The sequence below is a fragment of the Trichechus manatus genome, unplaced genomic scaffold (genome assembly GCF_000243295.1).
Source record: "Trichechus manatus latirostris isolate Lorelei unplaced genomic scaffold, TriManLat1.0 scaffold00042, whole genome shotgun sequence".
NCBI lineage: Eukaryota > Metazoa > Chordata > Mammalia > Sirenia > Trichechidae > Trichechus > Trichechus manatus.
In genome coordinates this window covers 13,253,440-13,280,059 of record NW_004443978.1, presented here as the reverse complement: position 1 = coordinate 13,280,059, position 26,620 = coordinate 13,253,440, and the positions used below count along the sequence as shown (strand labels likewise).

The following is a 26,620-nucleotide window of genomic DNA, read 5'->3' as shown; positions in this document are numbered from 1 at the left end:
AGTTTGGATGTATCTATGTGTCTGTGGAGATTCACGACTGTTCCATGTATAAGCTGTGCTGGCTTCCCCAGTATTGTGTACTGTCTTATCCCTCACTAAAGTTACCACTTATCTATTGTCTATTTACTATTCCCCCCCCCCATCCCTCACAACCAACAAACATTGTTACTTTCTGTGTGTAAACTTTTTCATGAGGTTTCACAATAGAGGTCTCATACAATATTTGTCCCTTTGTGATTGACTTATTTCACTCAGTATAATGTCCTCCTCCAGTTTCATCCATGTTATGAGATGCTTCACAGATTCATCATTGTTCTTTGTTGTTGCATAGTATTCCATTGTGTGTATGTACCATAGTTTATTTATCCATTCATCTGTTGCTGGGCATCTAGGTTGTTTCCATCTTTTTGCTATTGTGAACAATGCTGCCATGAACATGGGTGTGCATATGTCTATTCGAGTGACAGCTCTTATTTCTCTAGGATATATTCCTAGGAGTGGGATTGCTGGATCGTATGGTATTTCTATTTCTAGCTTTCTAAGCAAGCGCCATATCATTTTCCAAAATGGTCGTATCGTTTTGCATTCCCACCAGCAGTGCATAAGAGTTCCGATCTCCCCACAGCCTCTCCAACATTTGTTATTTCCAGTGTTTTTGATTCATGCCAGTAATGCCAGGGTGAGATGGTATCTCATTGTGATTTTAATTTAGACTAAATTTAGATTTTGATAAAAATTCTCATATCTTTAATTATGCTTTTTATTTTCTCAACAGCAAAAAAAAAAAATTCAAAACTTCTGATCCTCATTCCAGTAATTTAGATCTCCTCCTAGTTTCCCAAACATTTCATGGACGTTATGGATATGAATACCTAATTCATTTATTTTTCTGACCATGTGTATTTGCCTATTTATTTCTGTCTAAATTTTACACACTCTTTTAAGGCACCTCCATCTGGGCAGCTACATTATTGTTATTGTTGTTATAATTATTACTTCTTTTTTCACTTCTTTTCTTGTCTTGCCAATTAAAATATGTTTGTGGAGAACAGAGGTCATCTTTAATATTCCACTGTTCTTCCAGATCTGGAAATTTCTTTAAATATAAAATGTTTATTAAACTGAATAAAAACAACCGAGAGTTTACACTGAAAGACTATGTAACCAAAGTCATATGTAAAATGTTTATTTTTTTCAGAAATGATTATTGTTGTTCTTATGTTTAGTTGAGATTGAGATGATTCCAGCTCATGGAGACCCCATGTTCATTGTTAACATATAACTTTTTATTACACAAGAAATACATGTTTGTAGTAAAAAATACAGATAAGCATACAGAAGAAAATGCAAAGCATTTTCAGTGCTACAATTCAGAGATGAATTGCATTCTTTTTTATTCTTCCGGTCTTTTAAAATTGAAAATGCAAAAAACCAGAAATGCAGTGTTAGAATGTGCTGTTTTTCACTTAACACAAAACATGAACATTTTTTCACGTCATTATGTGTTCTTCCATAACACAGTTTTTAATGGACCCATTTTTAGACAAAACCTTACTGTTGGACTTGGGAATTATTTGGAGGAATTAGTATCTATTTGTTTATAAATAACACTTATAGATAAACATCTGTATAGATAAATATTGTCACACGTCCACAATTATTTTTTAGAATAATTTTCTAGAAATGTAAATACTTTTTCAAAATGCATGCAAAACCAAAAGGTTTTTGATAGTAATTGTCAAACTGGCCGCTGTGTTTGCAACACTACAAATAAATGTAATGTACAGGACAACCACATGGTCTCCATTCACAGAGACTAAAATGTGAACACCCACCCCAAGATTTCCATAAGCACTATATGAGAGTTTACTTTTCCCCTACTCTTTCCAACTGGGCACATTATCGTTTTTTAGCATTTTCAATTTTATATATAAAGTCATTAATGAGGAACAATGTATATTTCTATTATTGCTAGTATGATTTATTCTTTCTTTTGGTTATTTATTATACCTCCAATTTAAAAAAATTCCTAATTATATCCTTTGCACATTTTCATTGTTTATTTTTTCTTATTGATTTGTAAGAACTTTTTGTCTTATAGGGTTATTAATTTTTTCATATGTATGTTGCAAATAGTTTCCCAGGTTGTCAGTGCTTTTGTGGTATTAGTCTTTTATAATAAAATCAATGAGAAGGTAGAAAGAAACATCAAAGGAAGATAAAAGAAATATCTAACACACACACACACACACACACACACACACACACCACACAAAGAATGGAAGGAAGGAAGGGAGAAAGGCTGGAAGAAAGAAAAGAATCCCCCTTTTATTAAGGAAAAAAAAAATCCCCTCAAAAATGACCTTGACTTTGATCCCATAGAAAACTGTTTGATTTCTAAATAATCTTTCTTAGTTCTACCCCTTAGGGACCTTTTAAGCAAAGTAACTTTCTTTCTGATTTGTTAGATGTGTTAAGCAGAAACCCCCAAAGATATCTTCTAATCCCTGGAACCTGTGCATATGTTACACTGCAAAGGAGAATTAAGGTTGCAAACAGAATTAAAGTTGCGAATTAGCTATCCTTAAAATAGGGATATTATCCTGGATTATCTGGATGGACTCAGCGTAATCACCAAACCAGTTGCTATTATGTCAATTCCTGCTCATGGCAACTCCATATATGTCAGAGTAGAACTGTGAGGGATAGGGTTTTCAATGGCTGATTTTTTTGGAAGTAGATTTTGAGGTCTTTTCTCCCAGGTGCCCCTGGGTGGTTTGAATGGCCAACCTGTTGGTTAACAGCCGAGCGCGTAACTGTTTGCGCCACACAGGGACTACTAGTATAATCACAAGGGCTCTTAAAAGTTGAAAGAGGCAGAAGAGGAGAATTAGAGGAAGGTGTGACTGTGGAAGAAGAATCAGAGACGTGCAACGTTGCTGGCTTTGAAGACGGAGGGGAGGGGCCACGAGTAAGGAATATGGGTGGCCTCCACAAGCTGGAAAAGGCAGAGAAATGAATTCTTCCCTTAGGCTTCAAGTAAGGAATATAGGCCTGCCAACACCTTTATTCAGACCCATGCAATCCATGTCAGACTTCTGACCTACAGAACTATAAGATAATAAATTTGTGTTGTTTAAGCCACTAAGTTTGTGGATATTTATTACAGCAGCACTAGAAAACTAATATACCAGTAATCTTAGAGAAAGTAAAAGAAATACAAGTACAACTGCTTACCCAGTCTGATTTGTACTTTTTTTTTTCCTCGAATGGCACAGTCAGTGTATAGAAAAAAACTGCAGAGTAAAAGGATCCAGAATTTTCTTTATGAATATTTACAGGGATTTGATACATTTGTGTACTTTCAATGTCTGGATCCTATTGATGCTTAGAATTATACAAGACATGCTCTCTGAAATGTGACGGAAATGAGTTGACTGCCTTCTTAGGAAATAGGTGCTAACCATTTCCACTTGGTGGGCCTCAAAAGCTACAAACACATTTTGCCTTCAATGAAAATCCAGTGAAGTGTTGCAGTAACCAAGCAACCTGAATTCAGAAACAAGCAGCAGACATAGACAGAAAGCAATCTGTCCCTTCCAAAGCGGGAGTGTGCAGTGTGTGTGGCAAATGCTGATAAACAGCAGAAAAAATAAAACCCTGGGAACATGAGACTTGACTAAGCAGAGTTTGATCTCATTAGGAAGTTTGGTTAAAACAAAGACAAGACCAAAAGGGGCTTGGCAAAGGAAGGATATTGTGGACATCTTTACAGAGATTCATGCAGATTGCTTTTGAAAGATGCCTCAAATATTCTGGGTGAACTGGTTCCTCTTCTTTAGTTGAAAACATTGGGGAAATGCAGGGAAAAAATTCTTCTGAGGAACAGTATGTGAATGAAAAGAATTCCTAATAAGGCACAGAAGCATACAGATAAAAATAAATAGTGAAAGAAAACCCTCCAACTTATGTTCCAGCTTATGTGTGGACCTAACATCTTCTCTTAGACTCTCCAAAAGTTGTCTTGTCTTCCTCATAATCTCTTCTTCATTTCACTTCATTCACTCCTTTGCATGTTCATCTCTACCCTTTTTTTGCAAGTGTGCTTGTTGAGGTTATTGGAGACCTCTTTGATGGTTCAAGCATGGTAACTAGAAACAATGCATAACTGATCACATGAGCTAACATGATCCTTTGCTGCCTTTATCTTACTTGACTGGGCAGCTTTTACCCTGTCGACCACTCTGTCTTCTGCTTCTCACCTAACATTCTGGTGTAGTCACCTGCACACAGACCACCTCCAGATGGACGACCTCAGACACCTCCAACTCAAAACGTCCAAAAAACTAAATTCAAAATCCGCCCCTCTCCCCATCCTCTTCCTGAATCCTATATCTCAGTAATAGGTACCATCATGTACCCAGCTGGAAAAGCCAGAAGCAGAAGAATCATGCAGTTTTCTAAACAGTGCCTTTTACTTACTGATTGATCTGTAAATTAATGATAAGTGAGTCGTCTTGGCCAAGGACCAGCTGATGCTAATCTTTAAGATTACTTTTCCTGTTGTTATTAGTCACCATCAAGTCAGCTCCAAATCCTGGCAACCCCATGTACAACAGAGCAAAACATTGCCCAGTTCTGTGCCATTGTCACAATCATTGGTACACCGGAGTCCATTGTTGGGGTCACTGTGTATTTTGAGTGTCTTCCAACCTAGGGGGCTCATTTTACAGCACTATGCTGGACAATATTCTGTTGTGATCCATAGGATTTTCAATCACTAATTTTTGAAAGATCATCAGGCCTTTCTTCCTAGTCGGTCTTAGTCTGGAAGCTCTGCTGAAAACTGTCCACCGTGGGTAACCTTGTTGGTATTTGAGATACCAGTGGAATAACTTCCAGTATCATAGCAACATGCAAGCCACCACAGTATGACAACCTGACAGGTGGGTAGTGGTCATCTCTCCTAGCCCTATCAAGTACCTGGCAGAAAACGAACGTAGCAATTTGTCACATTCAGTGCATCAGGGTTTTCAAGTTAGTGGCAGGAGTCGTACTCTATGAGGACTTCTCCTTTTCCAGTAATTCTTTGCCTGGAATTTTTTTTTGTCAAGTTTCACAAGAAACCATGTGGGTGCCATGGCTTCTTCCATACTTCATAGAAATTCTGAAATGCTGGGAGTACTCTATTTTTGCTAATAGTATTTTCTTTCTCTACAAATGCAAATTCCATCTAGAAGCTCTGGAACCAAAAAACCAAACCCATTGCTGTCGAGTTGATTCTGACTCATAGTGACCCTATAGGACAGGGTAGAACTGTCCCATAGGTTTCCAAGGAGTGGCTGGTGGATTCAAACTGCCAACCTTTTGGTTAGCAGCCAAGCTCTTAATCACTGTGCCACCAGGGCTCCTAGAAGCCCTTGGTGAGGAAATATTTAAAAGATCAGGAAGGTAGGAGAACCCTATGGTAAGAAATTAACTCTTAAGAATGAGTACCTGAGAGCACACGAAATATGAGGAGCCCTGGTGGCACAGTGGGTTAAGCACTTGGCTGCTAACTGAAAGGTTGGTAGTTTCAAACTACCAGCCACTCTGCAGGAGAAAGACATGGCAGTCCACTTCCATAAAGATTTACAGCTTTGGAAACCCTATGGGGCAGTTCTACTCTGTCCTACAGGGTCGCTGTAAGTCAAACTGAGTCCATGGCAACGGTTTGGTTTTTTGGTATGAGAACACACATACTACAAAGCCATGGTATCCATGGCATCCAACTGCATGGCTGCTGAGTGATTTCAAGCACGGAAGAAAGTACATAATATCTTGTAAAGATTACAGCTGTTCCTCACAGCCAGGAACCATGTAGCTCGGAAACTCCTCACTAGCATTAATGTTAGTGGGATAGCTCAAGTTAGCTCAGTTTGGGTGTCTGGAAAGATGGAAATCTCTTTGTTTGAAAGATTCTTCTCCAAGACGTTAATATCGGTGCTTTAGATCAGCGGTTCTCAAACTCCAGTGTACACAAGCATCACCTGGAGGTCTTTTTAAAACAGATTGCTCGGCACCATTCCCCCCACCCCACCCCCCGCTGTGTTTCTGATTAACTTGATTACTGGGGCCCAAAAACTTGCATTTCTAACAAGATTCAGGGCAATAATGATGCTGTTGGTCCAGAGATCACACTTTGAGAACCTCTGCTTTAACTAAAGTTCTATGGGGTTTTGTTTGTTTGTTTGTTTTTCACTCTTTCTACTTCCCCACAAGACTGTGTTAATTATGGGGTCTCAAGGTAAAGGAGGAGTTCCTGGTGGTACAAATGGTTAAGCACTGGACTACTAACCAAAAGTTTGGTGGTTCAAACCCACCCAGAGGCCACTTGGAAGTAAGGCCTGGCAATCTGCTTCTTAAAGGTCACAGCCTTTTAAACCTTGTGAAGCAGTTCTATTCTGCATACACGGGATTAACATGAGTCAGAATCAGCTCGTGCTGGCAACTAACAGCAACAACAGCAAGGTAAAGGAGTAAGACAAATCCCAAGTCATTACAAAACCCATTGTACAGTTTGCTTTTCAAGAAAGTGTGAAATGTCTGTTATTGGTAAAATGAGGTGCTTCTGAGAAGACAAGTTTAAAGATTAAGACAATAATCATTCATATTAACTTTGTCTCCCATAAAAGAAAGTTAAATGGATATTATAGTTCCATTTGGTTCAATACTTCCTTCTGAAAGATGTTCTGAAGTGAAACAAGCTAGTTCTTAGCAAAAATTTGTTATTTGTGAGAAACTAGTCAGTTTTAACACACATTTTTAGTCAAAATAAGAACTTCAGTCATATTTATGTATTTTGTGCAGCACTCAACAGACATAAAAGGTGCAGTGAATCAGAATAACATTCATTGTGAAATGAACATCAAAGAGACCCCTAAAGATGAAATGGAGCTTCAGCCTCTGTGTGGTCTCTGCTTAGGAAGGGAAGGGGATTTTCTGGAACTGGCATTTCTGAACACAAGACCATATAATCTGATGGGCTGCACTCTGTTTTGAAATAGTATTTGTATCAATTTGGCTAAGAACCTTTTGTTTCATTTTTGTCCTCTAACAAAGAAGTATGATGCTTTAAGATCTGTTTAGAAGGGCAGCAGTTCTGTGCCCATGCTCCATCAGTCTCCTAACAGCTTCTAAATTTTGAATGGCATGACTCCTACCTCCAGACTATCATCCCTTTTTATATATTCTTTTTGGTTTCTAGTTTTGTTAGAAAAAATCCTTGCTAGAAATGTGGTGCGTAAATATGGTTCAAGTGGGCACATCATATAGAACAATGTTGAACTGGAGTGGGTTTCGTTCATGTACAGTGGCATACTAGGTGCTTTGCAGACCCAAGGAACTCAGGGCTTGATTTTAATACAAATAATACCAAGATTTTAAGATATGTATTTAATAGGTTTTTTTTGGTAAAATTTTATCATGAAATAGGTTCTCTCTCAAAAGATGGCTATGCCACTCCCATTTAAAATTGTTCATTTGTCCCGTAATTTCAGGGTAAAGTTCAAATGCCAGTTTCTCCTGTAACTCCTTCCTTCGACCATTCAGAACTGATTTTAATTTCTGGAATATATCTTGCTGTTTCACACTCACGTGTTTTCACACATGCTTTTCCCTCTGCTTGAGTGTGATTGCCCTTGACTTATAACGGGCCCCCTCAGAAGCAGACTCTGAAACAAGAACTCAAGTGGAAGTAGTTTCTTTGGGAGGCAACCCCAGGAAACATGGTAGAGGTGTGGAGGAGTGAGCTAAAGCAGGGCAGGGAAGGAAGGTGATAAGGTTGAGTTATAAGCCAGATACCACTGTGGACAACTGGGGCTCAATACCCCTGCTTAACTCAGGCAAACAGTCTAGAACATGTTTCAGGGTAAGCTCACCAAGGGGCCATGTTGTTCAGCTACTTATATGTAAATTTGTGAAAACCTGCATCCTAAGGGTGAAGATTCTCCTGCATTTTTTGCCCGTCGCAAGCAGAGTGGGCACCCCCTACCAGAGAAAGTCCTCAGATAAAGAAAGGCAGGGGATGGCAGCTGAAAGTCAGGTTGCCATGCACTGAAGTGTCAAGGAACAAGGGGACATGGGCAGGGTACCCACAGCATCTACTGTAATGCTTCTTCCCACTTAGCTAACTCCACTTCAACCCTGAGAACTCAACTTAAGCCTCACCTCTTTTGAAAAGGCTTTACAGACTTCCTTTTGCTTCCTGTTTCCCAATAGAACCTGTGTCTGCTTCCACCAGTCTGTTACTCTCTACTCTGATTATTGTTTTACTTTTCATATTATCCACTTCCTTGTGAGCTCCGGGAGGGAAGGGATTGTCAACTTGTGTCCTCAGGGCCTAACATACTTCTGCACCATTCCTATTTAACTGTCTTCACCTCTGGGTATGATCCTTTCTAACTGGAAGGGACATGTGCTTCCTCTCCACAATACATACGTTTGCTTTTTTGAACTTTTGACATGTTACCATCTCTCTCCTTGAATGTTCTACACATCCAGTCCAATCTATGGCAAATCCTATGGTTAATGAATGGTTGTTTTGTAGTAAAAGTAGTAGTAATAATGACATCATAATAGTAACACAAGTCCAGTTGCCATTGAGTTGATTCTGATTCCTGGTGAGGAGAACTATGCTCCATAGGGTTTTCAGTGGCTGATTTTTTGGAAGTAGACTGCCAGGACTTTCTTCTGAGGAACCTCTAGGTGGACTTGAACCGCCAACTATTTGGTTAGCAACTGAGTGTGTTAAGCATTTGCACCATCCATGGAATAGCCAATATTGGCTATTATTGAATGTTCATTTCGTGAAAGTATGTTACGTATATTACTAATCCTATGATGTAGGAATTTTTTTATCCCCATTTTCCAGATGAGGAAACTCAGACATAGGATCTACATAATTTGCACAAGATGGCACAGTTATATGTGGTTGGACCTGGAAGTAAATAAACCCAAACAGTCTGAGTACAGAACCCAGACACTTAACCACTGTATGAATGAATGAGTGAATGAGTATAATGAATGAATGAATGAAAAATAACACCAAGTCTGATCTTTCAACTTATGGGGTTCTTTCTGAATATGATGTCATCAGTACAGTGAATAATGTTCAAATGTTAGTTCAAATGTCACCTCTTCCAAGAAGCCTTCCCAGTAGCCTAACTGGATTGTATATCCTTCTTCTGACACCTTATGTAATGGCAGTGACTACTCTACCATGGAAACCTTGGTGGCATAGTGGGTAAGAGTTTGGCTGCTAATCACAAGATCAGCAGTTTGAATCCACCAGGCACTCCTTGGAAACCCTATGAGGCAGTTCTTCTCTGTCCTGTAGGGTCGCTATGAGTAGGAATCGACTTGACAGCAATGGGTTACTCTACCATATGTTGAAATTTATCTACATGATTTAGTGTCCTTACTCATGATAAGATTCTGGACAACTGCTTAAGTATCTGATTTATCTTGGTTTTCTTTACAGCCCAACACAAAGCCTTAACACAAAAAGTTGCCAATGAGTGTTTTCTATGTGGACAAACAGATGCATGGGCAACAAGCAAAGGGAAATTTGACTCTTCCTTTATTTTTCCTCAGAAGATGCAAAGACTGTTTTTCATTCCTTCAGAGACTCCAGAGAGTTTGTTGTCATAGGGACTTTAGATGGTTCTGGAAAATAAAATTCTGTTTAAATTTTTTAAATTCTGGGAGGAATCCATGAAGAGTTTAGTTCATAACATTTTGATAATCATTTGAATAGAAAATTATAATTTCTAAGAAATATTCTTTCTCCCAAAATTGCATTCATAGCAGGAATGAAAGAAAGAAAATTATATAGAAAATTATTAATGTTTCTAATATGTTTGGATGGTAGAAAATTTAAAAGTTTAACTATGACCAACAAGATTTACCTTTCTAAAACCACAGATTAAAAGTATTTCCCATTTCCACTGATTAATGTGTCTTTAATGCTCATTAATAATTGATACTTACAAGAGTGTCATGATTAATAAATCCAGCTAAATAACTAAACTGTAAAGCCCATATCTAGGAGGAAGTGCAAATATTTACCAAGCCTCTATTGTCTTCAAAGCACTGTACAGATACATGGGGTCCAAGTATGTATAAGGTATGTTGGAAATAATAGAAATTCAATTCAGCATAAATTTCTTGAGTATTGATTCTAATGTATAAAATGAATTACATTAGTTAATGCAAAGGCACATAAGGCATAGTCTTCATCTTCACAGAATTTATGATCTGGAAATGGCACCTAGAAGACAGACACATTAACAAATACTAACTATGGGATTGATGGTAATAATAGCTAGTATTTATCACTTACGTCAGTTGCTGTCCTGTTGCTTTACCTAGCATTATCTCACTTAATCCTTATAACCACTCTGTATTAGGCAGTATTATTATCTCTATTTTTCAGGTGATAAACCTGAGACTCAAGAAGGTTAAGCAAATTGTCCAAGGTTGCATGGCTAGAGAATGGGTGGGTGGAGGAGTTAGAATGCAGATCTATGTCCATATACCCTTAAAGTTTAGACTCAGAGGGCATTAAACTAAGGCGCTCCAAGGAGAACACTATTCATTCAAACTTGTGTCAGGCAGATGCTTCACAGCTATAGTGCCTACACCAGGCCTTGAAGGATGAAGGAGAATAGAGATGGAGCAAGGCATTGCTACCAGAACCGAGTCAGGCGGTAGAAGCCAAAAGGGACCTTGAAAGAACAGGGAAGAGTTTAGTGTTACTATCTGTGTAGGTGGTAGCATGAGTGTAACAGGGGTGGTGAAACTGAGGAAGGTGATTGGACCCAGATATTGCTGGACTTGAATGTTACCCTAAAGAGTCTAGACTTTTCTCATTAGGCAGAGGGGGGCCACTGAATAGTTGTGAACAAGAATAGATCTGTATTTTAAATTGATTTGACAGCCATATATAAAGTGAATTGGAGTCAGGAGTGGGAAGAGGAGAGAACAGTTAGGAAACTACTAAAACAGTCAGAGCAAGTGGTATTGAGAGTCTGAATTCAGGTCCCAACAATGTGGATAGAGAGGAGGCAACAAGGACACATCGCAGCATTTGCCCTTGACTGGACGTGGGGAACATTCAAAGGGAAGAGATGGCAACATGTCAGAAGTTCAAAAGAGCAAACATGTGTCTAATGTGGAGAAAGCATGTGCCCCTTCATTTAAAAGGGATCATACCTGGAGATGAGGAGAGTTAAATGGCAATGATGCAACTGATGGGGAAACTTCAAAGCACGTGGTTAAAAGTTTGGATTTGCACGCATAGCAAACTAGCACTGTTCATGGTACAAGTTCAGGTTTTCACATCCATCATGTTGGCCTACAACAAAATGGCAATGTCCATGTTTCTCAGATCCTTCAGACAGGCATACATGTCTCTAACAAATGTGGGAAATGTGGTATTTAAAGTCTGTGACTTTTAACTTTGAGGAATTGAATTGATCAAAGTGATCATGCATTACTCTTATAAGTAAAAATAAAAGTTATTGCATATACAGTTTGTAGAAGGTATATAATATAAAAAATGTAAACAGTGGTAAATTGTACTCCAGTGCTTACCTTTCTTCCTATTCCAGTGCAATAATATAAGACAGTAGAAATGTATGATTTAATTTCCTCTTTTCTACTGGGCTTTTCTTTTTCTTTGATTTGTTTTGTTAGTAAAATTAGAGAATTTGACTTTCTAGCCTTCATAAAGTTTTACTTATCTTTTCTATTCTTTAATAGATGATAACAATGAAGAAGAAGATGTGGACATGAAAGAAGATTCAGGTATTAAATTCATGATTTTATTACTTAGGGGATAGACAGGAATTATCTTGCTGTTTATGTACTCCTCATATTTTTTCATAAAAAGACAAAATAAGGATAATAAAATAGAAATGTACCTTTTTTTACACTTAAGAAACTAGATATGCTTCTCAAAACAACAAATTTCATTTAGGTGTATCTCAATTATTAATACATTTAACTATATAAATCTAATAGTAACCAGTTGCCTTCAAGTTGATTCCGACTCATCGTAACCCCATGTGTGTCAGTGTAGAACTATGCTCCATAGCGTTTTCTTATCTTTTTTTTTAATAATTTATTTTATTTCGTTGTTGTTGTTGTTGAGAATATACACAGCAAAAGCACATACCAATCAAGTTTCCATATGTACAATTCAGTGACATTGATTACATTCTTTAAGTTATATAACCATTCTCACCCTCCTTTTCTGAGTTGTTCCTCCCTCATTAACATAAACTCATTGCCCTCTAAGTTGCCTGTCTAATCTTTAAAGTAGCTGTTGTTAATTTTACCCCATAGAGATAGATCTTAAAAGAGCATAAAGCTTACGGCAGACTTTCATTACTATTTTAGCTAAAGTATTGTTGGCTTTTAACAAGACTTCAGGGGATATTTTTAGTTTAAAATTTAAAGATTATCTTAGGGCAATAGTTTCAGAGATTCATCTGGCCTCCACAGCTCCAGAAAGTCTGGAGTCCTTGAGAATTTGAAATTCTGTTCTCCATTTTCCCGCTTTTGATCAGGATTCTTCTATAGAATCTTTTATCAAAATGTTCAGTAATGGTAGCTGGGCACCATCCAGTTCTTGTGGTTTCATGTCAAAGGAGGCAGTTGTTCACGGAGGCAGTGTTCCATTTTCTCTTCCTATTCCTGACTCTCCTCTTCTTCCTCTGTCGCTCTAGGTGAGTAAAGATCAATTGTTGTGCTTTGGGTGGTCACTTGCAAGCTTTTAAGACCCCAAGCACTGTGCAACAAACTAGGAGGTAGAAAGAAGCACTAAGCAAGTTATTACGCCAATCAACTGGGATGCCTCATGAAACTATGCCTAAACCTCAAAACCAAGGAAATAAATCCCATGAGGTGTTCGGTTGTATATAAATAGCCTCAGTAGCTACTCTTTTCTTTTTTTTGTCATTGTCATAAATATATCTATTGCATAACTTTTGCAAAATCAACATTTTACAGGTGTACAACTTATTTGAAGCAATTACATTAATTGGCTGTGTAACTATACCCTTAATCAATGATATTTTTCCATCACCATAATCAGAAACTTAGTATTCCATAAGCAATAACCCCTCTTCCTTTCCCCTTCTTCCTGCCCTTGGTAACCACTAATAAACTTTGGTCTCTGTACATTTGCCTGTTCTTGTCTCTTTATAAAAGTGAGGTCATACGACATTTGTTCTTTTGTGATTGACTTATTTCACTCAGCATAATGTCTTCCGGCTCTAGCCATGTTGTAGCGTGTATCAAGACTTCATTTCTCTTACTGGCTGAGTAGTATTCCATTTTATGTATGTACCACATTTTATTAATTTATCTCTTGATGAACATTTAGCTTGTTTCCACCTTTTGGCTATTATGAATAGTGCTGCAATGACATTGTTGTACAAGTATCTGTTTGAGTCTCGGCTTTCAAGTCTTTTGGGTATATACCTAGGAGTGGAATTGCCAGGTCATATGATAGTTATAGTTGTATTTTCAGTGTACCATTCTGCATTCCAACCAGCACTGGAAAAGGTTCCAATTTCCCCATATCCTTGACAACATTTATTATTTTCAGTTGTTTTTCTTTCTTTTTTTTTTTCTAAGCCATCCTAGTGGGAATGAAATAGTAGACTCACTGTGGTTTTGACTTACAACTCTCTGATGGCTAATGATGTCAAGCATCTTTTCATGTATTTCATGGCCGTTTGAATACCTTCTTTGGTAAAATTATCTATTCAAGTCCTTTTCTCTGCATATTGAAATCTAACTTTCCCAACACCATTTATTGAAGAGACTCTTATTTCCCCCATAGAATGGATTTATCAACTTTGTCAAAAATCATTTGACCATAGATGTATGAGTTTATTTCTGGACTCTCAATTTGATTCCATCGGTCTATGTGTCTATTATTATTCCAGTACCAGGCTGTTTTGATTACTGTATCTGTATATGTTTTAAAATCAGGAAGTGTTAGTCCTCCTTCTTTCATCTTCTCTTTCAACATTGTTTTAGCTATTCAGGGACTCTTACCATTCCGTATAAAGTTGAGGATTGGTTTTTCTATTTCTGAAAAGAAGGCCATTGGAATTTTGACTGGGATTGCATTAAATCTATAGATTGCTTCTAGTATTGATACCTTAATAACATTAAGTCTTCCATTCCATGGACATAGAACATCTTTACATTTATTTAAGTCTTCTTTAACCTCTTTCAGCTGTGTTTTATAATTTTCATTGTATAAGTCTGTCACATCCCTGGTAAAATTTCTTCCTGGAATTTTATTCTCTTAGATGCTATTGTAAATGGAATTGCTCCCCTAATTTCCCTTTTAGATTTCTCATTGCTAGTGTATAGAAACCCAACTGATTTTTGTGTGTTGACCTTGTACCCTGCAACTTTGCTAAATTTTTTTTATTAGCTTTAGAAGTTTTCTTTCAGACTTTTTGGGATATTCTGTATATCAGATCATGCCATCTGCAAATAGAGATAATTTTACTTCTTCTTTTCTAATATGGATAGCTTAAAATTTTTTTCTTGTCATATTGCTCTGGGTAGAACTTATGATACCATATTCAGTAGAAGTGGTGAGAGCAGCACTCTTGTCTTGTTCCCTGTTTCAGAGGGAAAGCTCTCAGTCTTTCTCCATTAAGTATAATTTTGGCTGTTGGCTTTTCATATATGCCCTGAATTATTTGAAGAATTTACCTTCTATTCCAATATTCTTTGGGGTTTTCAAAGAAAGTGTGTTGAATTTTTCAAATGCTTTTTCTTCTTTCATAGAGATGACCATGTGGTTCTTTTCTTTTGTTCTACTGATGAAGTGTATTACATTGATTGATTTTCTAATGTTGAACCATCCTTGAATTCCTGGAATAAATCCCATTTGGTCATGGTGTATGATGCTTTTAATATGGACTCTGTTCACTATTATTTTGCTGCATATTTTTACACCTATAAGGGATATTGTCCTGTAGTCTTCTTTTCTTGTAGTGTTTTTGTCTGGTTTAGGTATCAAAGTTAGTTTGCTTCATAGAATGAATTAGGGTGTGTTCCTTCTATATCTTTTGGAAAAGATTAAACAGTATTGGTGTCAATTTTTCTCTAAATGTTTGGTAAAATTCCTCAGTGAAGCCATCTGGTCCAGAACTGAAATGTACTTTTAATGTCATAAAATAAAAAAATAAAAAAAAATAAACCAAACCCATTGCCATCGAGATGATTCCGACTCATAGCAAACCTATAGGACAGAGTAGAACTGCCTCAAAGGGTTTCCAAGGAGCAGTTGGTGGATTTGAACTGCCAACCTTTTAGTCAGCAGCCGAGCTCTTAACCACTGTGCACCCAGGTTCCCATAAAATAAGGAAGTAATTTAAAAAATTCTTAGAATTAAATAAGAATGAAAACACATCATACAAAAACCTTTGGGACATGCAAAGATAGTGCTCAGAGATCAGTTTATAACAATAAATTCACATGCCAAAATCAAATTGTTAGCCCTACAACTTGGAAAATAGAGAACAGCAAAAGAAGCTCACAGCCACCAGAAGAAAGAAAACAATAAAGATTAGAGCAAAAATAAATAAAACAGAATAAAAAAACAATAGAAAGAATCAACATGACCAAAAGTTGGTTCTTTGAAAAGATCAACAAAATTGACAAACCACTGGCCAAATTGGAAAAAGAAAAACAGAATAGGAGCAAATAACCCAAATAAGAATTGAGATGGGGAATTTTACAATATACCCAGCTGAAATAAAAAATATCATAACAGAATTATACTCCAAAAAATTTGAGAACCTAGAGGAAATGGACAAATTCCTGGAAATACACTACATACCTAAACTAACACAAGCTGAAACAGAAAATCTGAACAGACCAATAACAAGAGAAGAGATTGAAGAGGTAATGAAAAAACTCCCAACAACAACAAAAAAAAGCCCTGGCCTGGATGGCTTCACTGGATATTTATACCAAACATTCATAGAAGAACTCACACCAGTACTACTCTAAATATTTCAGAGCAGACAACGATCACAAAAGAGGGTCTAAGACAGAGCTGGAGAAAAATGTAGAACAAAATTCTAACTCGTGAAAAAAAAAAAAAAAGACCAAACTTACTGGTCTGACAGAGACTGGAGAATCCCCAAGAATATGGCCCCTGGATACCATTTTAGCTCAGTAATGAAGTCTAAAGTACAAAAAAAAGAAAAAGAAAAAAAAATATTTCAGAGCATAGAAAAGGAAGGAACACTCCTGAATTCATTCTATGAATACAGCATAACCCCGATACCAAAGCCAGACAAAGACAACAGAAAAAAAGAAAATTGCGTCTGTATTTTCATGAATCTACATGCAAAAATTCTCAAGAAAAATCTAGCCAATAGAATTCAGCACCATATCAAAAAATATATATATACCATGACCAAGTGGGATTCATACAGACAGGTAAGGATGATTCAACGTTAGAAAATCAATCAAGATAATCCACCACATAAATAGAACAAAAGACAAGATTCACGTGATCATCTCAATTGACACAGCAAAGGTGTTTGATAAAGTCCAACACCCATTCCTGGTAAAAACTCTCAGTAAAATAAGAATAGATAGGAAATTCCTCAACATAATACAGGGTATCTATACAAAACCAACGGCTAACATCATTCTCTGAAAGCGTTTCCCCTGAGAAAGGAAACAAGACAAGGATGCCTTTTATCACCACTCCTGGAAGTGCTGGAAGTCCTAGTTAGAGCAATAAGGCAAGAAAAAGAAATAAAGTCCATCCAAATTGGAAAGGAAGAAGTAAAACTATCCCTATTTGCAGATGACACGATACTATATGTAGAGAACTCCAAAGATTCCACAAGAATACTGCTGGAATAAATAGAAAAATTTAGCAGAGTAACAGGATACAAAATCAACATAGAAAAATCAGTTGGATTCCTATACACCAACAAAGAGATTTCGAAAAAGAAATCAGGAAAATAATACCATTTATAATGGCTCCTAAAAAGATAAAAGATTTAGGAATAAATCTAGCCAGGGATGTAAAAGACCTATGCAAAGAAAACTACAAAACACTATTGCAAGAAACCAAAAGAGACCTACATAAATAGAAAAACCTTCCATGCTCATAGATAGGAAGACTCAACCTTGTGAAAATGTCAGTCCTATCCAAAATGATCTACAGATGCAAACCCAGTCCGAATACCAACAGCATTCTTTAACGAGATGGAAAAACTAATCACTAACTTTATTTGGAAAGGAAAAAGGCCCCGGAGAAGCAAAGCATTACTGAAGAAAAAGAACAAAGTAGGAGGACTCGCACTACCTGATCTCAGAACCTACTATACAACCATAGTAGTCAAAACAGCCTGATACTGGTACAACAACAGACATATAGACCAATTGAACAGAATCGAGAACCCAGATGTAAATCCATACACCTATGGTCAGCCGATTTTTGACAAAGGACCAAAGTCCACTAAATGGGGAACAGATAGTCTTTTTAACAAATGGTGTTGGCAAAACTGGATGTTCACCTGTAAAAAAAAGAAACAGGACCCATACGTCACACCATACACAAAAACTAAAAATGGATCAAAGATCTAAATATAAAACCTAAAACGATAAATATCATGGAAGAAAAAATAGGGACAACACTAACCCGTAACTGTTGCCATCAAGTTGATTCCGACTCATAGTGACCCTATAGGTCAGAGTAGAACTGCCCCATCAGGTTTCCAAGGAGGGCCTGGTGGATTTGAACTGCTAACTTTTTGGTTAGTAGCCGTAGCTCTTAACCACTATGCCACCACTAGAGGCCCTAGTACATAGCATAAAGAGGATACAAACCGTAACTAACAATGCACAAACACCAGAAGAGAAGCTAGATAACTGGGAGCTCCTAAAAATTAAACACATGCTCATCAAAAGACTTCACCAAAAAGGTAAAAAGAGAACCTACAGATGGGGAAAAAGAATTTGGCCAAGACCAACATGTTCGACAGGGTTCTAACCTCTAAAATCTATAGGATACTTCAACAACTCAACAACTAAAAGACAAATAACCCAATTAAAAAATGGGCAAAGGATATGAACAGACACTTCACCAAAGAAGACATTTAGACAGCTGAAAGACACAGGAAGAAATGCTCAAAATCATTAGCCATTAGAGAAATGCAAATCAAAACTACAATGCGATACTATCTCACCCTGACATTACTGGTAATAATTAAAAAAAAAAAAAACCAGAAAATAGCAAAAGTTGGAGATGCTGTGGGGCATTTGCAACTCTTATGCACTACTGGTGAGAATGTAAAACAGTAAAACCACTATGAAAAACAATATGGCACCTCCTTAAAAAGCTAGAAATAGAAATACCATAAGATCCGGCAGTCCCACTCTTAGGAATATATCCTAGAGAAATAAGAGCCGTCACAAAAATAGACATATTTTATCCATGTTCATTGCAGCATTATTCACAACAGCAAAAAGATGAAAACAACCTAAGTATCCATCAACAGATGAATGGATAAACAAATTATGGCACATAGCCATGATGGAATATCTCACAATGTTAAAGAAGAATGATGACTCTGCAAAACATCTCAGAACATGGATGAATCTGGAAGGCATTATGCTGAGTGAAATAAGCCAATCATAAAAGGACAAATATTGTATGAGACCACTATTATAAAAACTCAAGAAAAGGTTTGCACACAGAAAAAAAAAAAAAACAATCTTTGATGATTATGAGGGAGAAAGTGGTGGGGAGGGGAAATCACTAACTAGATAGTAGACAAGTGTTACTTTGGTGAAGGTAAAGACAACATACAATATAGGGGAAGTCAGCACAACTTGACCAAGGCAAAGTCATAGAAGCTTCCTAGACATACTCAAAACCTTTGAGAGACTGAGTTACTGTGGCTGAGGGCTGGGGACCATGGTCTTGGAGGACATCTAGATCAATTGGCATAACATAGTTTATAAAGAAAATGTTCTACATTCTACTTTGGTGAGTAGCAGCTGGGGTCTTAAAAGCTTGTGAGTGGCCATCTAAGATACTCCACTGGTCCCATCCCATCTGGAGCAAGGAAGAATGAAGAAAGCCAAAGACACAAGGAAAATATTAGTCCAAAGGACTAATGGACCACAGGAACCATAGCCTCCACCAACCTGAGCCCAGAAGAACTAGATGGTGCCAGCTACTACCACCAACCATTCTGACAGGGATCACAATATAGGGTCCTGGACAGAGTGGGAGAAAAATGAAAAACAAAATTCAAATTCACAAAAAAAAAAAAAAAAACAGACTTACTGGTCTTACAGAGACGGGAAGAATCCCCAAGTCTATGGCCCCTGAACACACTGCTAAATCAGAAGCCACTCCTGAAGTCCACCTTTGAGCCAAAGATTAGACAGGTCTATAAAACAATAACACAGGTGAGGGATATTCTTCTTAGTTCAGTCAAGTATAGGAGACCAAATTGGCAACACCTGCCCAAAAGCAAAGACAAAAAGGTAAGAAGGGACAGAATAACTAGACGAATGGACACGGAGAACTCAGGATGGAAAGGGAAAGGAGGAGAGTGCTGACACATTGCAGGGATTGTAACTAATGTCACAAAACAATTTATGTATAAAATTTTTGAATGAAAATCTAACTTGCTTTGTCAGCTTTCACCTAAAACACAATAAAACAAGGAATTAATTGTGCTTTTATGCCTATTACAATTACTGTATTTAATCATTTAATTTGACTTTGAGCTTCCTGACAGCTAAGTTAAAAAGGGTAATACATGACATACTAGTTAATAGGATTGTGTAACAAATTACCCCAAAACTTGTTGGTTTAAAACAATCATTTATCTTGCTCGTATATCCTGTGGGTCAGGAATTCAGACAGAGCACAGAAGGGATGACTTGACCCTGTTCCACAAGTTCTGAGCCCTCACCTGGGAGACTCAGTGACTTGGGGCAGGAATCATAGGAATGTTCTTTCATTCACGTGTCTGGCTGGTGATAAATACTGGCCAGTAGCTAAAACCTTAACTGGGACAGTTGTTTGTCACACCTATGCATGGTCTTTTCATGTGGCTTGGACTTCCCCACACCATGATGTCCAGGTTCCAATGTGAGTTTCTCTAGAGAGAGCTAGTAAGCCAGGAGGAAACTGTACCCTTTTTAAGACCCAGCCACAGAAATCTCATAGTATCACTACCATCAAATTCTATTCTTTGTATTAGTCACAATCTAACCAAATTCACGGGAAGAGAAAATAGGTTCCACTGCTTGAGAGGGAGTGATTAGGTTCTGCAGAGCATGTGGGACCTGAATTATTACCGTGGCCATCTTTGGAAAATACATTTTTCACATATGAAACATTGGTCTCATTACCAGAAATTAAGATGCATGCCAGCTCTTCAATAAAGACCAATGTTTGGTGAGAGAAACCTAATAATTAAAAGTATGAGCTCTGGCCTAAGATAGCCATTCAGTATGTTCTTGATAATCAACGCATGAATCAATAGATCCAAATTTAATCCTATCTCTACCACTTATTGACCTTGGTCAAGTGTCTTTTCTCTTTAAGCCTCAAGTTTCATTTCGGTAAAAGGAGAAGAATTCTTACCTTACAATCTTGTTTGGTGGATTAAATTAGATACTATACCAAAATATTTTCCACAGTGTTTGGATCTTAGTAAGCATTCCGTGATTTATTGCATTTTAATCTCCCATTATAACAGATTTCCAAAAAAGTATAGGATTTAATTCTATGGTATGAGTTTAACGTTATGCTTTTCCAGAAACCACACAGTTCTATGCATGAAATAGTACAGAATTTCAAAATTAAAATAGATATCTTAGAAGCCCTACTTTTGTGTAATGTCCCATGCAATGCCAGAAATCCCTAGAAATCACTAATGACCACAGCCTGAGCAACTCAATGAACAGGGAGGTCTTTAAATTCTGAGGCAAACAATCTCATTTGGAGGGGTTCTGTTGTTAAAATGGTTAAGTTAAATCTCTCTCCTGCCCTGATCACCCGCTATCCTTGTGGAGAAATAACACTAGTTCCTCTTTTTTCGTAACAGTTCACTGGAACAATGATTGAAACTTCTATCCAAACTCTTCTCAGTGTTGCTGGGTGGAAACCATAAGTTTTGCTCGGTGCAACTTGTCACAGCCAATAAACAAGAGGCCAAGGTGGAAGAGTAGAAAGCTGCCTTTATTTCGTTGCACAAGGAAAGGAGCTGTTGGTGTTGCTGCCTCCAAGATTGCTTGCCAGCAGCTTGGGGAGGCAGGCTTTTACAGAGAGCAGACAAGGAAACGCAAATTTATCATGAATATTCAGGATCGACCTTCACACAGAGCTTGGGGATGACTATGCATTTTCTTTAGACAAGGGTTCAATTTCCTGGGATGGAGGAAGAGGTAGATTTTCTTTCATTAGCGTGTTAAGTCTCCACACAGAGGCAGGGTGCTTATATGTATTTTTCACTTAATGACCTAATAGGTCACTTAAAGTGCTAAGATCGTATTGAAAACCTGCTAAAACCAATTAAGGCCAGCTACGGCTGTTCTGTGGTTATCTTGTCAAGGACAGTCTGAGAGGAATGTACGGCCTATTCTGCTCAGTGTAGGAGGATAAACCAGAGCAGTTGTCTCCTAGAAGGACTGAGCTCTGAGGCTACCTGTCTCATTCCCTTTTTATTTGAACCCTGACTGTTATTGGTCAGGGTTCATTCTAAACTATTATACAGCAACTCATTTTGCCTGATACGGAGACTCTGGTGAGGTCGCGAGCTGGGTGTAAGGTTCTGGGATTTTGTGGAGGTTAGCTCTCTTTTGCACCATCATTATATTTATACCTGAAATGCAGGCAAATATAAACATGGTCAAACAATTTAGTAAGCAGGGTAGGAAAAGACACTAGTATAAGCAAGACATAAGATATTTCAGAAAATTCTAACTTGCTTAAGCAGGGAACAAGAAACAAAACAGTGATGCCAAAATTATCAGCAGTGCTAGGAGTCTTTGGGAGATTTTACCAATGCAGGAAGATGCCTGGAAAACAGGTACTTAAGGTCTTTGACAGGTTTGCAGGTCTAGATTTTACAGTTCTGGTGGATTTCTCCCTCAATGTCTGACAGAACTGTTTTCTTTACTCTGGTGTGGTGGATCCAGTTTTTGAGATCTTTGAGCATCACCGCTGTGGGAGTGGCAAGCAGCACTTCAAACAGTCTAGTCCACTTTTCCTGGAGGGGTTCACCTTTTCAGGCCTTTAGGAGAATCCAGTCACTGGACCGGAAAGGGTAAAGTGGTACTTCTGGCTCAAGTGGATGACGGCTGAGAGTGTACTTGTGGAGAGAAGATAGAGTTGCCAAGAGAGACTGCAAATACTTTATGATTTGTAAATCTCTAGTCACACAGTTAGCTGAGTCAACACTTAACTCCATGTTAGGGTTAACCAGGAGGGGGCGCTCTTACAGCAGCTCAAAGGAACTGATTTTTAGCTTTCTCCAAGGGGTGGCTCTAGCTCTCCAGAAGGCCATGGGTAGTACTTCAGTCCAAACCAGCTTTGTTTTTTGACAGAGCTTAGCTATGTGCTTCTTCAGAGCTTGATTAGCTCTTTCTACCTTTTCACTGGACTGTGGTCTCCATGCTGAGTGTAGCTTCTAATTAATACCTAATGTTCCTGCCAATGTTTGAAATATTTGAGCAATAATGTGAAGTCCATTGTCACTCCCAATGGAAGCAGGAAGTCCAAACCTAGGAATTATGTTATTGAGGAGATGTTTAACAACCTCTGTGACCCTTTCTGATTGGCAAGTGAAGGCTTCTATCCAATTGGTAAAAGTGTCTATACATACTAGGAAATATCTATAGTTCCCAGGGTCTCTTGGTATTTTAGTAAAATCAATTTGCCAGTCTTCTCTGGGCATGGCCCCTTGTTTTTGTATGCCCAGAGGGGCATTGATGGTGTTCTGGGCTGAGTTGTACTCACTGAGACTGGCGATGAGTAGATCATCTACATATTGGAGGGGGACACCATAGGTCAGTGTCAGTTGTCTCAGTTCTTGGGCCAAAGCTGATCCAAAAAGAGTAGGACTGTTTTTAAAACTCTGTGGGAGGACTTGCCAGCCCAATTTCTGTTTCTGTCTTGTTCTTGAGTCCCCCCGCTCAAAGATGAAGATTTTTTTTTTTTTTTTTTTTTTTTACTTTTCTCCTCCACTTGTATGCAAAAGAAGGCATCCTTCAGGTCTAGCACGGTGAACCTGGAAAAGGTGTATGACAAAGTCAACCACAGGGTATACGGGTTGGGAACTACAGGCTGGATTGTGGCTGTTACCTGGTTGATGGCTCACAGATCTTGAGTGAATCAGTATTCTTCCATTTTTCTTCTTCACCAGTAGGATGGGAGTGTTGAATTGTGACTGACATAGCCTGAATTATCCATGTTTCAGGTATCTGGTGATGATTTTGTCCAGTGCCTGTCAGGCTTCACTTGGATCAGATACTGCTTAAGCCTAGGGGAAACTATACCAGGTAAAAATTCAATTTTTTGCTCTTCCCAGTACTTTGTTGACACACACCCATGGCACTACTGCATCTCTGATATCTGGATCAACTAACCCTCAGTAACGTTCTGCTTTCCCATAGCTAGCTGGCAGCCCAGTAGTGAGGGCCATTTGTAACTGCCACCCATTTTCCATAGGAATTTGCATTTGCATGTTTCCATCCTCAGAAGAGATCTGTGCTTGTAGTTTGCACAGTAAGTCTCTTAATAGCAGGGGTATAGGGCAATCAGACATGTAAAAGAAGGATTGTGTTAAAGATTTTCCTTGTATAGAACAAGTTAGAGGTTTTAGGAAGGGAGGGTGCTTTTCTTTTCTTGATACTCCCACAATGGACACCATCTGCCTCATCAGAGTAGTTTTCTTTTGGGTCAGAACTGAGTGGGTCACCCGAGTATCTACCAGAAACTTTACAGGTTTTCCTTCCACTTTTATTATAACCAGAGGCTCCAGTGGAGGGCTAGCCTCTGGTTCCCCTCAGTCTGACTCATCTTCTAGTGGCATGACCGGACACTGGGCTGCCTCTCCCTTTCTTTGTTCCTTTGCTTGGAGTTTTGGATACTCTCACTTTCAATGTCCTTTCTCTTTATACCAGCTGCACTGCTCTCTTTCCAAAGGGATACGGGGCCTTCCCGGCTCCTACAACCTTGACTTCCTTCCTTTTCTTTCTTCTCTTGGGGGTTGGCCTTCAGCTTGCAAGGTGACCACCAGGAATGCTGCCTGGCACTTTTATTATGCAAATTTTTTCTTTCTTGCTCCTTATCTCAGTTAAACTAAATAGGCCAGTTCCACTAGCCAAGAGATTTTTAACCCTATACCTCCTTCTACTTTCTGAAGCTTTCTTTAATACTGGGGGTACTTTGCCCTATAAAGATTATATTGATCATTTGGACATTTTCAGGGCTCTTGGGATCCAGATCAGTGAACTGTCTGAAAGCAGCATAAACTCTCTCCAAAAACTGGGAGGGGTCCTCATTAGACTCCTGTTTAATTCTGTGCACTTTGCTTAAATTTTTCTTTTTGGGTACTCCTTTCTTCAAACCCTGTAGGAGACACTCTCTGTGGTAAGATGCATCTGCCCTGCTGTGGTGTTGGGATCCCAGCCAGGATTGGCGATGGGGAAGGCATAGACCCAATTTAAGTTCGTGGCCTGTAACTCATGCCACCTGTCTGCCTTAGCCCCAGCCTTCTCAAACACCATGCAGTGCTCTTCCAGGGTGAGAAGCACATCACACAGGACATGGTAATCCACCCAAGTGGGCTTGTGAGTGCAGAAAATGGAGACAAAAAGATCTTGCATCTGCCTAGGGTCCTCTCTATACCCAGGGCTATTGTTCTTCCAGTTATAGAGATCACTGGTTGTGAAGGGCTGATGAACCCAGACCATTCTGACATCTCCGACTGAGACCTGACTTAAAGGGTGCATGCCATCAGGCTTCCTTCCATGCCAGAGATCACAGCCCCCAGGACCATCGTCTACCTGAGAGCCCTGCCTCCTTCTTTTAGAGCTTTCTCTATCAGCCAAATCAGGGTGCCCAAAAGTCTTTCTGCTCCATGTGTGGGGCAGCAAGCCCACTGGCAGAACGGAAGGACTTAGGAGGGGTAGATACAAAGGTTGAGAGGGCTTAACAGTGATGGCTGTCACTGGCACAGTGGCTCACTTGGGTAGAGGCAGGGCATAGGGAGGGGGCGGCATGGGTGCTGAAGCGGCGGGAGCCAGAAGATCCTCCTTGGGGTCAGGAGGAAGGACTGGCAGTTGTGACTTCTAAGTCCCCTTCTGAACTAAGATTTTACATTTCTTCTGTAACTCTTTGTTCTGATATAGAGTCACGAAAGCTTTTACAATACTTTTCATCTCATTTACCCTCTTGAGTACAGAAAAGATCAAGTTGGAGGGTGGTATTATAATTAAGATACTCATTTGCTAGCCACTGTTCTCTGTCTGCCAATTAATACTGAGGCCATGGAGTGTTATAAAAGAAAATCATCTTTTTCTTTTTCATATGATCTGACCTGAAATATTCCCAGTTCTTAAGGATGCATCGTAGCGGGCTGCATTTGGGATCCCTTGAACATTCCCCATTTTCTGACACACACACTGCACACACTCACACAACATAATTTGGCACACCAACCTAATAACAGATACGTAGAGCCTTTTACGCCCTCAACGGACAATTCCTCCTGCTTCTTGGGACTCTTCTAAAGCCTTACCTAGGTACTTACCAAATAACTCCAGATACATAGGGCCTTAATGCCCTCAATGGTCAATTTCTCCCATTTCTTGGGACTCTTTTAAGGCCTTACCTAGATAGTTACCAAATAACCCAGGCACGTTTCGTGTCTCCCGTGGATTCACCATTGGGTCTGAGACGGATCAGCTTCCAGGGCTGCTGCAATGTCTCCAGGAGAAATCTCCCGGTGGCACTAGATGTTGGGGCCAGTCTGTTGTCTCATCCACCTCTGGAACTGAGCAGATGACTCCTAGCTGGTTCGCCAGAAATGTTGCTGTGTGGAAACCCCAGGTTTTGCTCGGCATGACTCATCACAGCCAGTTAACAAGAGGCCAAGGTGGGAGAGTAGAAAGGTGCTTTTATTTCACTGTTCAAGGAAAGGAGCAGTTGGGGCTGCTGCCTCCAAGACCGCTCACCAGCAGCTTGGGGAGGCAGGCTTTTACAGACAGCAGACAAGGAAATGCAAATTTATCATGAATATTCAGGATCAACCTTCAAGCAGGTGCTCAGAGCTTGGGGATGACTCTGCATTTTCTTTAAATAAAGGTTCAATTCCCCGGGATGGAGGAAGAGGTCGATTTGCTTTCATTAGCATGTTAAGCCTCCACCCAGAGGCGGGGTGCTTATATGTATTTTTCGCTTAATGAGCTAATAGGTCACTTAAAGTGCTAAGATGGCATTGAAAACCTGCTAAAACCGGTTGAGGCCAACTATGGTCGTTCTGTGGTT

At 38.8% G+C, this 26,620-nt stretch overlaps 1 protein-coding gene across 1 annotated transcript in view; it reads left to right on the top strand.

Annotated features, from left to right (window-relative positions):
• The window catches only part of MACROD2 (mono-ADP ribosylhydrolase 2), a 2,703,848-nt gene that overhangs the window by 2,413,245 nt on the left and 263,983 nt on the right, over positions 1-26,620 (top strand). The window contains exon 10 of the mRNA XM_023731427.1: positions 11,803-11,847. Within this exon, the coding sequence (XP_023587195.1) occupies positions 11,803-11,847 (45 nt within the window). The remainder of the gene's footprint in view (positions 1-11,802; positions 11,848-26,620) is intronic.